A 12,950-nucleotide genomic window follows, 5' to 3' on the forward strand; every position below is an offset into this window, starting at 1 on the left:
ATGTTATCACTGGAAGCCTGTAAACGTACCACTAGATGTGTGTGTGCGTTTTTCTTATAGCAAAGCGACTTCGGGCCATTTGCTGAAATCACCGAGAAGAATGTAACGCCTGATTTTAGCGTTGTAAATCCGTAGACTAACCGCTGTACGAGGGGGGGCACCCACTAGGTGATAATCGATGAAACTACATTTAGTTGTTGTTGTTTAGCTCAAATTGCTGTGCTGTGTCAGTTAAAGGGATTGAACCCCGCATTTTAGCTTTAATAGGTGTGAATCTTTCTGATATAAATACTGGGTTACACAACCAGAAAAATAATTAAATGTATATTCACATGCGTGTAAGAAAACTGTTATTATAATAAACATAATTTAAGTTTTTTGTTTTTGAATTTCGCACAAAGCTACTCGAGGGCTATCTGTGCTAGCCGTCCCTAATTTAGCAGTGTAAGACTAGAGGGAAGGCAGCTAGTCATCACCACCCACCGCCAACTCTTGGGCTACTCTTTTACCAAAGAATAGTGGGATTGACTGTCACATTATAACGCCCCCACGGCCGAAAGGGCGAGCATGGTTGGCGCGACGGGGATGCGAACCCGCGACCCTCAGATTACGAGTCGCACGCCTTAACGCGCTTGGCCATACCGGGCCAAACATAATTTAAAATCAAAATTATATGCATGACTGCACAGAGTGAAAAGAAATTACTCCTTGCATAAATAAATTTTAGCGAGACTTGTATTTTATTCGATAGCTACAAATCAAAACGTCAAAAAAAATTGTATGTAATAACCTCACGAAAACAGTTCCATTGTTTCATTATAGCTGTCAGGGTTTCAATCTTTCTTCATCTATCATTATCAATACTTAAAAGTATAATGGTCATCTTCTAAAGTTATTTCACAATATAGATTGACCAAGATTAGTAGCATCTCTCATTATTAAGAGACCAACTCTCAGAGTAATACTATGATCGTGGTGAGATCAACGGGAGTGGCAGTTAGAATCCCACACTGAAGAAGAGGAGTGGGCGGTGAGGGCATTATTTATACAGTAACTTTCTACAAAGTGTTAATCTTTTTTCTTCAAAGGTTTAAAAGGTTAGATAATTTTTAGATAATCTTTTACTCCAATAGATGGCACTTAAGTGACTTATGTTAACCTTCTCTCCTCATAGTATCTTCTGTTTCTTAAATACTTAACCCACCACATGTTTATGAAGATTGTGATACGCTGTTATACTATATTTTTCCTACTCTCTCACATTCAATAGATATTTTTTTTTTCAAAATGTTCCTTTATTCAGGTTTGTACAGTTTTCACAAAGAAACGTTAATCAAGAATATCTCTATGCTCCCCTCACTCAGCTTTTATTTTCAGCTATTCATCTAAGAAAACACCATTATCCTCCTATGAGTAAAAATGACTGCAACGTTGTACATAGTGTGTGAAAGTAGACCATGATATTCTCTACTGGAAGGATGTGTTATCAAAATTATAACCTTTCTTATTTTCAAAGGAATTTAATATTTTCCTAAAATGAAAATGTATTTGCAATAATATTTACCTTTGCTAACACTTATAGCTATTACTCTCCTGCCACAGTTCCGATCTTTGCTCATCTAAGCATTGGTCTGATTTTTCCTTGTTTACTGTGGTCTTTTATAACTCATTCAATTGTCATTAGCAATATACTCTCCACATACATCAGTGCATCTTCTATCCTGGTACTGTATATAAGCACCTCAATTCAGATAATTTTAACATGTTTTTTTTAGACTTACACCATTCCCAGTCTCTAACACTAACTCTTAGTTTGGAGAAAGGGTGGGAGAGTCTCAACAGAAGTATTATTGTAAATACATTTTCAATTTAGGAAAATGTTAACTTCCACAACATACTTACCATCTGCTGATAATATAGCTATAATCCCACATTGAGAGAGTGGAGGGACCAGTGAGGGCATGATCAATACAGAAAACATCTTACAAAGTTAATGGGTGTACCAAGCTAACAGTGGTACCTGGGTGTGGGTAATAGCATTACATCCAAAGTAAGTATATTCTCCACTTTGAACTTAGTTCCTGTATCACATACATGAGTAATTATCATCATAGTCCAGCCTCAACCAGATAACTGAAGTTCCATAACTCTGAGTTGGAACTGAGGGGTATTGGTCCCTATATCCAATGTTGATGGCTAGAACAAATTGACTGCATTGTTATATACAGATATACTTTTGACTGAATACTACCCAATAGCCACAGAGTGATGCATTCAGAATCATGATCATAAGGTAAGCAACACAAAATCATACAAATTTTCTCCACCACCTGATGAAGTCCAAAAGGCAACACTTCATGCTCAGAATAACAGGATTTTGTATGCCTTACTCAACCAAAAGAACAGACTTCATCTGGTCAGGAATTATGAACATTCATCCTCATTCCCAAATTGAGTGGGCAAGTAACATTCCACTTGCCCCTGTACATTACCTTCATAAAATGGTTCATGAAATTTTATTTAAAAAAGATAAGCTTTTAAAATAAATATTTCTCAGTTTTAAAATATTTTTATCATTTAAAAGGCTTATCTGCAGAAGAAATAAATTTTTCAAAACATTTCTTTGTCAAGAAATTATCAAAAAGAAAAATAATTTTTCTTAGTTTACATTCCATATTCATACATATATGAAAGGCACCTTTAATTTTTGAAATGAAACAAGATGCACAGTTCTATTTACTTTGTTCTATACAAATAATTGTGTTTTTTGTGCATGCCTCATAATTTATCTACAAGGATAGTAACATACTAAATACATGTGGCAAGAGAGAGAGGGGAAACAGATTTTTGCACCAAAAAGTGAAAGTCATCTTAATGGTTTTGTATTTTCAGTAAGACACTAGTATGACAGTTATCATTGTAAAAAATTAATATGATTTTCAACTATATTCTGATAAAGGTATTTTTAATATTACATTTCTACAAAAAGTTTCCATGTAGAGTGAATATACAGTTTTGGAAGTACATCTCAGTCATGTATGCTAAAAAGCTATACATTTTTTAACATTACCATACATAAACAAAAACTGGTTAAATATGAGTAGAACTCAATTTACAGTAGCTGCTTAGTGCTGGTGTTACATGTTACACAAGTATGAAACCCAAGCCATTCTAATCCTTTAATTAAAAACACTTGATAAACATAATTAAAAAATATACCATTACTGACTTTATTTGTAATATCTCTAATTATTAAAAACATAATATACTCAGATCATAAGAGACTTTTTATTTTATCACTGTTCCAAAATATATACAAAGAAGTGGTTGAATGTCTATCCAAGAGTTATATCATATATTCATGAAACCACATCTAAAAACTTCACTATTTTATATATCAAACACACAATATTTATAATATTTGGCCAAGATCATCACTAATCATATCAAACTACAAGTTATCAATACTTAAAAAAATAATGGTCATCTTCTAAAGTTACTTCTAAGTATAGATTGACCAAGTTTAGTAACATCCCTCATTACTAAGAGACCAAATCTCAGGGTAATGCCATGCTTGTGGTGAGATCAGCAGAAATGGCTTACTCTATCTTCATTGTGCTGAAGAAAAACATTTTCATCATAATCTACAAAGATCAGAAACAATAGCTACATCAGTGATTGACAGCTCAGTACTTAAAGGCCCCTTGTTGAGCAGCTTTGAGGATAAACTTTTTTAACTGTCAATTCATCAAGCTTATTAAAAGCATCTGTCTGGACCACAGCTGTAAGGTGGTTTACAGCAAAACGGAGACAAAAATCTTCCAGATTCTTGATTAGAAAAAAGTCAATAACAGGCACATTAGAACTTTACAAATAACAAAAGCAATGCATATCCATTGACTGAACTCTTACAAAGCTCTTACTTATAGGAAAAAACTATTTAAAGCCAATATAACTCATAAAAATCTGTTACCCAATACTTGGAAATAAATATCACAAACAATTGAAGTTTCCAAAAAATACGTATTAAACCTAGACACAAACATTTCTTAATAAATACATCTTTTGCTTCTAAATGAATTCATTTATCACACTTGTAACAATTTTTTTCCAAATTTTTTAAACCTAGGTAATACAAGGTAGTTAAAGCTAAATAGAATTAATTCAAAAAAGTACTTATTCTAAATTTCCATTAATCTGATAAGCTGAGATCAGAAACCTAATATACAGAAAAATATACATGTTTCTTAAACAGTTTCTAAACTGGTCAGTATTCATCTTTATATCTGTAATAATTAATTATTGATGAGCATTCAATTATATATATATTTCTTTTGTAAAATTGTAAAATTCATCTGAAACATTAGTTAAAAAATTTAGTATAACAATTACGAACACTAAAGAACTCTTAAAATAACTGACTTAACCTGATACTTGTAAAATATTAATTTAAAAAAAGTTGAACTTCATCCACAAAAAACCTTTATAGTTCTCTTAGTAATTTTTAATCATGTATGACACTAGAAAACAAACTATTTTTCTGCATAAACAGCAAATATTTTAAAATACACAAAACTGAACTTAAGTATTTGCACAGAATTAAAGCAAGTAAACTTCATATTATGTTTTTAGGCAAATTAAACATAACTTTATGAAATACTTAGCAAACTATTTGTGTATAAACATATTTTCTGAATTTACTTTTTACCTACGTACATCAATGAAAAATTGGTTGTGATCTAACATGTAAAATTTGCTTGCTCACCAAAAATTAAATTTTTTGTATTCAACATTCTTACTTTAACTCAGAAACTTTAATTACAAGTTATAATTCAAACTTAGTAAAATACAGCACAAATATATTACAGAATGCATATTAATGTTTCTTACCTTTGCTTCATATTTGATTGCAGCCACATACAACACAGCTACATTATCTACATGAATGTTATGTTTGATGATTTGTTCACAGTATTGTTTCAACCGTAATTCACAATATGAATTGGCAAGGTCCAGTAAACCTGAAAGACAAAAAAGAAAAGCACTATCTTATATGAGATCTTTAATTTTTTTTACTGTATGACCTTATAATATCTATAGTTTTTGATGTAGGATAACTTTTATTCAAACATAAAAAACAAAAACAATGAAAGTCTAGGTTTATTTTACTCTTCTATAACACAAATTATATCCACTAACTTGAGCCCAGTTAAAGACACAAGTGCAAGTTTGTAGTACAAGCAATACATTTTCATACAACATACATTTTTATTACTAAAGCATGGTCAATAAACCTGAGGACGTAATATGTTACAGATACACATTCAAACTAAAGTATGTGTAGCCTCAACCTTAAAAACACTTAAAACAATATTGAGTACAATTAGCTAATAAAAAGAACAATTATAAAAGGAACCTCATATTTTGTTAAAAATATATTTTCAATGCAGATAACTTTTTGTCATTTACATAAAAATGTTACCCACAACAGTTTTACTATCAGCAAATATAAGTATATAACTTATTAATATATGCTTATTTATCTCTAAATTCTTTAACATTAGCTAATGTAACCTACCAATGGCATCTTCTAGGGATATATCCACTTTATCAGTATAAAGATAGCATAGAAATGCTCGATACACAGGATAAGAAAACTGAGTAATCTCAATAGTTCTGTAATAAAAGCAATATTAGCTCATTGATAAAAGGTAGATTTATTAAATTCAGATATTACTGAGAGATTTACAATAGTTAAAAGTCGATGAAATATAAACCTCAAATTTGAGCAGACTCAACCAACCAACCTATAAGGAATGTCTAATTATTGAATGTGCCCATTACAATCCTTCTACAGATGTAGGAGGATTAAACATCACTAACAGTAATCCTTAAAACATCCACTGTCAATAGAATTATTTGAAAATTTCTCAATACTCCTCATCCTACAGCAATATCTAAGCTTTTTCCTACAAATTCAACATTTTGTCAATCTTTCACTAAGCCTATAGCAAACTTTATCTCTTCCAACAGAACAGTCTATAAAATATTTGCAACAACTACAACTCTTCTATCAGTTTTCAAATAGCTATTAAATCTTTGATTACAACTACAGAAATCTTCAAGTTTATCATTACTATCAGACCAATATGCCTGCTAGACCTAGAGCACTTTGTAAATATTTTACTACATCTACATATTCAATCTCAGGATTTGGTCACTGACTGCATAAAAATAGCCATTTCATGATTTGAGAATGTCAAAATTCTCAAGAGACACACATGAAATGTTCTTTCAACATTTATGCAACTTGTGCTAAGAGCTACTTCAGCTCCTAAATTGCAATTTTTTTTCACTTGTAATGAAAATATCAAACAATTACAGATAAATATTTTTTATTCTACACAACATTTCAGTTTATGCCTTTTTTCAAGGACCCATGAACACCCCAGGTTAAAATCAGTTTTGTGGTCTTCATTACAAGTGGTTTCTATCCTTAAGTAAGCACTGAAAATTAAAAAATAACAATAAAAAGCAATTTGTTTCAGTTGTCTTAAATAAAAACCTAAACAGTTATCTCTCTTTTTCTGTTTTGTTCTGCGAGTATTTGGTATTTTATTTTTTGCAGTTTGAACATAATAATTTGCACAAAACAATTAATTTCAGTCTTTACTAATTTTGACATGTTAAGGATGCAAAATAGTTACTTTTTTTGGTCAGTGATGAAATCCTGAGACTGAGCATAACATATACATAACTATACTTACAGCAACCTTTAAATCATTTACTACAACAAAAACAATAGGAAATTTTTCACTAAACCTCTAGTAATAAAATTCTTCCAATACTACTATTGCAATTTTTTTATATTATGTTTTCAGTAATTTTGAATATTATGCTATCACTACACCAGTTTGTAAATTTCTCTGTATTATATCACTATTCAAACAACAGTGTCAAAAATTACAAAGTCTATCATTTACCCATTTGTTTCAAGACCACGCAATTAGTGCTAAAGAAAAACAAACTTAGATAAATGAAATAAGAACCTACAGAGAATATGGATATATAATCTTCAAAAAGCTTTATGCTGAAGATTATATTTTATGTAAGTAATAATAATTGTAATGGGCAGCTCAAAACACTTTACAGTAAATTATATATCATGTATATAGCAGAAAAATAAGTTGCTCCAACTGTTGTCAGTCCATGTGACTCATTACCAGAATTCTGAGTATTTCTGTAGGAGTTTGAGCATTGAATTATATAAATGAATAAGATACAAAAGTTCTTGAAAAAACTGTTCAAGATCAGCAAACACACAGAATGAGTGACAGTCAATAAGCCATTAAAGTATCTATTAAAACATTAACATTAAACAAAAACACTACAACTAGCACTCAGCCACCAGAACAAGACCAATGAAATCATACGACATAAAATCCTTTATCATAAAAACAACAAAATTAAATGAAATAGTACCACAAAAAGTCCTACATACAAAAGAATTAAATTAAAGCATACCATATAGTCCTTAAACACTAAAAATATGAAATGAAATTTAATACAGCCTTGCATACAAAAACCATCAAAAAATTGTAAAAAAGATCCACTGCCTGCAGAATGTCACACACACATACCCCAAGCTTTTTGATAGTCTATCATCTTTTCAGATAAGTCCATGTTACATTAGTTCAAATTTAATGAGTGCATAGAGTTTAGCATAAGCACAGAGATGCTAAGATTGTGGTGTTGTAGCATCATTTTGTGTGGTGAAAAACTGAGCATGTCTTTATTCTAGAGTATTTAATTGTAATTATATTTACATTTTGCCTTTATTCCCATCTCACAATAGTCTACAAGAAGACAGTGAGCTTTTTCAAAAATGAAAAGAGCCACAACCACGAAATGTCCTGCAGTCACAGCCTCAAACACTATAAGCCACAACGTAAGCACAAAGGAATACATATGGGAAAATCTTAGGAGTTTAAAACCATATAAACAGCACCTAAAGGAAAATATCCATCCAGAGAGCAAATTAGTAGCTTCATGCCTTGGCAGTTACAAACACTATGCGACTGTAACACATACATTACAGGTATTGGTTATGTGCAAACTACATTCTTATGGCAGGGATCAACCTATACATACATACACAACTAATATGATTTGAAAATGGGATACTAATAAAAAGAGATCTATATTTTGAATTTATTGTTGTTATAGCTGAATTCTGAATAATAACTTTATAAAATTAAGCTGTAATATTCTTTGTTTTTTAAATATTTTTGCATTCTAATAGTATTCATAAATTATACATGCAACTTGCTTTGTTTAGTCCAGAAAAGAAATGCTTTGCTTCCTATCATGTGTTGAAAATTATGGTATATATGGAGATATTTCTTTCTTGTTTTACATCCTTGAAGATAGGATAGATAGGTGGAGTATTGGTCTGATCGGATTTTGCCACTGTATCCTTTACAGTAATGGTACTTTAAACATGCACATGGCATTTTGGTTTACATGCACATTGAAATCCAACTGATCTGACACCAAACACATCTACTAATTGGTGTACCTCAATGTCCACTCAAACTTTATGCAGATGAACATGTGTTGATGTCTGCTTATAATTAATCAAATCTAGTTTAAGATGGTATGACTTGAACACATCTTTAATTGTTCCAGTGATGTGTAACACAATCTTTTTAGAAAAATATGAGGGCATTTGTTAACGACAACAGCCAATATTCTAACTGCTATGATGAAATGTTTGGCATTGCTTGAATGCAAGCTCAGCTATATTGGTTGAAAGTGTTGATACACCACACCAACTCACAAATCAGAGACACAAGTTTCTTATGACCTTCACTTCACATAACATTGTAGCATATTGTTGCAACAGTTCAATGAATATCAAAAAATTAATCAAAGGGAGTTTTTCATTAGGGTTGGTCATGAGATAAACTTGGGGGAGTTGGAAAAGCATAGATAAAACTTTAAAATTGGGCATTTTTAAGTATGGTTCATCAGTATCTGGAAAGAAAGCATTTTTTTTCATGGTTTCATGTTTCTCTTACAAAATGAAAATCAACATACTCTTTCACATCTTCTCTCCAATGTGTCTGAAACATGGAACGAAAATATTTGCATCTACAAGGAAGATCGTCAAAATAAGGGTGAAACACATATGAAATACAAAAGAAAAATAAACAAAATCATGAATGGTAATTGGCAATAATAACCAAATATCATAAACTTATAAAATTAACACATTTATAAACAAGCAATGGCAATAAAAACCTTTTCTGCTGATCAACACGATATTATACACAATAAACAAACTAATAATTGGCAATGTTTGATCTATCTTACTTCTCATATCTTGTTTCTGGCTGGTGTTACAATTTTCCTATATTGAAAATAGGTACTTACATGTACTCATATAAATAGCTATTCTCTTTCAGTGCTACCTTCTATATGATAAATTGTTTTTGCATTCTTCAAGCCTTGAGCTCCTATAAACCCCAAGACCAACATGATTCAACTGCATCTCACATGTAAATCATCATGTGACAACTCTCCACAAATAAGAGTGTAACACACCCTGTGTGCATGTGATTCTCTCCATTTGAGTTTACCTAACTATTACTTTGAGTCTTGGCAGAAAATGGAAGCACCAATCTTCAGCAGGGAGGAAGAGTTAGAAGTCTTAGCAGAATTAAGCACTTATCAGAAATATATTTTCAGTAGAGGAAAATTATAACTTACAATACCCTACATTACCTCCATTCACATATATAGCTTGAATCCCACATTAAATATGTGAAAGGAGCAGTGTGAGGGAAAGAAAGAAGATTCCTTCAAAAGCATCTAAAGAACACCCTCAGAGAGTAGATCCTTAGAGTAGAGAATAATACATGGGAGACTGCATCACTTATGCACCAAGTATACTCTTTATCCAGTGTGAAAGGAGGTGTCACAGGCATGGACAGAAATTGGGATAAACACATCCACATGGGAAAAAACAGTGGTTGGATGGGGATCTGAACCACACAACATTGGAATCTGAATCCCATAGAGTACATTAATGTGGGTGTGAGTAATAGGATGTACCTCTAGAAGCAGCACTGCTAGAGTGTATCGACTGTATACAATAAGTCAACTGCATCTGAAACCGAGCCACTGGGAACAGACATTCATGTGTGGGTAGAAAAGAGGATCATACCACCAGAAAGTCAACTAAAATCTAAAACCCAGCCACCAGGCACCAACATCCATGTGAGGGTAGAAGAGAGAATCGTATTTTCTTCACCTCAAGTTAAACAGACTGGAGGGAATCTCATCCTCTGATCTAGAAACCTGAGACATAATAACAATGTGATAAATTGTTTGACCAATCCAGGAACCTGACATTCAGATGACTGGAACAGTAAACTATCTCTGTCATTAACTACCTCACTCAAAACCAGTCTGACAAGAAACATCCCCACTATAATAATAACCTTGAAATACAAACATCATTGAGGGATAGTGTAAGAGGAAAAACTGTATTAATCTATAAGTCTCACTACCATAACACCCACAATATGGGTGGAGGGAACAAGAGTATAAATGTGTGAGGAGACAAAAACACCTGTGATACATGTGTGAGGGCTTATGCTGATTGGTTCAGCTCTAAATCCAAAACTCAGCCACTGAAAAGTGATTTCCATTAGGAGTTAAAATGAGGGATCTCAATCAAAGGGGTTAATTACAATTTGACTGCTCACTCCAAAGTTACAACAATAATTCGGAAAAACCTATACAGAGAAGGAAGAATGGAGAACATATCATCTACACCAGCAGAACATCATCACCTTACTCTCAACTGAATGGTTTTATCATTATTTGTATTGTACCTCACACAGAATTGCAAGAATGAATGAAATTATCCAGGGAAAATGATGAATGGAATGAGAAAAGAAAGGAACAAATACTGTGTAAGCTCATCAGCAGCCAAGGCAAGTAAATGAAAAACCAGAAACACAGACATACATAACTGAAACAAGCTTGAAGAGCAAAATGCAGAACATATACCTAACCCTATAGCAAACACACTTTAGACAGTGCAACAAGGGATGTAAAATAGGAACACTGACTGTAAGCATCCTCAGTCCTAAAGAAAAGGCCCACAATAGTGTGATGAAAGACATGAAAAAAATGGGAAAAAAAAAGTATTCATAGAGGGACAAATCAATCAGAAACTCCAATCTGCATTGAGAATACACAATTAATGGAGGAACTCTTAGATGTGGGACACGTAAATGATGGGAAGGAGCCAAACATAGAACAGAAATAAAGAATGCAATGGCCAACGAGGTAAATGAGAAACCAAAAAATCAAATGTAACAATACGGATATTCCAGAAAAGATGGACCAGTGAAGAAAAAAAAGCCCTCTGTATGTCCCAATCAAAAGTAAATGGGAAGCTAACTTGATATAAAATAGTAAGAGAAAAGCCAAAGATAGCAATCACCTCAACATGGAAATAAGGAGGAGGAAGGTAACCTACAAAAATCCCCCCACATATAGATGAAATGCATCAGAAAGGAGGTATATGATGGTAATGCCAGTAGGGAAGGTGATAGGGGTAAAATTAAGGCCAGAAAAGAGGTAGGATTAACAGGTTCTGCCCCTACATAAGTAACAGAAATTTGAAAAGTAAAGTAACAAGAAAACAAAAGAAATCTACCTGATAGTAAGATCATGCAAAATAAACCAAAGCTCACAGTGGGGAAGGCATGCCAGGAACATCTCTGAAAAGAGATTCAACAAGGATCAGAATGAACCAAAATGTTTGAAAGAGGAAGAAACAAAAATTAAAAATAAAACTGTGAAATATATGAAAAGAGCGGAGAAAGACATGAAAGATTATGCACTAGAGGCCTGGAAAGGCCAATTCATGATTAGGTGGAGAAAAATTGTCAAATTAGATATCATCTCAGACAAGTTCATTACTTTGAAGAGGAAGACAAACAACAGTGGGAAAAAGGTTGGGGCAGACCAAGGGTCCTCAAAAACGAAATTAATTGTAAGTATAAAATATAATTAATTACAAAAATGAAAAATTATTATATTGTAAAATTTTGTTAGTGGATATTGAAAATAAAAATTTAATAGATGAGATATGTGGGATAAACAATATATTTAAATAAACTTATATTTTACCAGTAAGAAGAGTAGTATGTAAGCCTACAATTACAAAGACTTGTTAAGCCTAAACTAGTATTGTAATGCAAAAATGTATCACTAAATGTTAATTAAAAATCCCTAACCTCACAGGAAGTAGATACAAATTTAACTAAACATATGTTATTGAAACCAAATAACTACAACTAATAATATTAATTTCAAAATATTCAAAAAGCCAGAAGAGTATAACTATAACAACTTACCTGTCCAATATATGTGTACTCCAATGTATGAGCTAATCAAATTTGAGGCCAGTTAACAATCAATATTCTAGTGTATTAAAGTTGACAATTCCTCAGTTTAGTACTGCCACCTGAAGCCTACCTAACCGTGCTGAGAGTAAATAACATTTTCCAAACAGAAACATAGGCTTCAGTGAAAAAAAACAGAAGCTATCTCTACTTCATATGAAATTTATAAAAAAACAACAAGAGCACAAACAAAAAATGTCTTGATGATACCACAGCCAAACAAGAAGTAATAGTTTGGTAGAATCAAACAGAGAGAGTCACATGCATCAGGAGAATGTGTCAAAGGCTCCTCTTGTTGAAGGACTGTTACATGCCAATTTGCATGAGACACAGTTGAACCAATCACGTTGATCTTAGAATACATGGGAGATCAAGGCTTGTGGTGTGCAGAAAAAAAAATTTTGCATATAGAGGGTATCACTGAATAAGAATAGCTACTTATGTGAGCAGAGGTAACATACTGCA

General features: G+C 32.3%; 1 protein-coding gene across 8 annotated transcripts in view; it reads right to left on the reverse strand.

Moving 5' to 3' along the window:
* Window positions 1–3,274: 3,274 nt before the first annotated feature.
* Window positions 3,275–12,950, reverse strand: part of LOC143225520 (RCC1 and BTB domain-containing protein 1-like) — a 49,702-nt gene continuing 40,026 nt past the window's right edge. For 3 of the 8 annotated variants that reach the window (XM_076455123.1, XM_076455120.1, XM_076455121.1), the window contains 4 exons: window positions 9,100–9,153; window positions 5,579–5,676; window positions 4,891–5,021; window positions 3,275–3,828 (listed from right to left, as the gene is read on the reverse strand). In XM_076455123.1, coding sequence (XP_076311238.1) covers window positions 3,694–3,828; window positions 4,891–5,021; window positions 5,579–5,676; window positions 9,100–9,153 — 418 coding nt within the window. In that variant the 3' untranslated portion in view covers window positions 3,275–3,693. The remainder of the gene's footprint in view (window positions 3,829–4,890; window positions 5,022–5,578; window positions 5,677–9,099; window positions 9,154–12,950) is intronic. The other 5 variants (XM_076455125.1, XM_076455122.1, XM_076455124.1 and 2 more) reach the window with 2 other exon arrangements.

Source organism: Tachypleus tridentatus, chromosome 9 (assembly GCF_004210375.1).
Source record: "Tachypleus tridentatus isolate NWPU-2018 chromosome 9, ASM421037v1, whole genome shotgun sequence".
NCBI classification, from domain to species: Eukaryota; Metazoa; Arthropoda; class Merostomata; order Xiphosura; family Limulidae; genus Tachypleus; species Tachypleus tridentatus.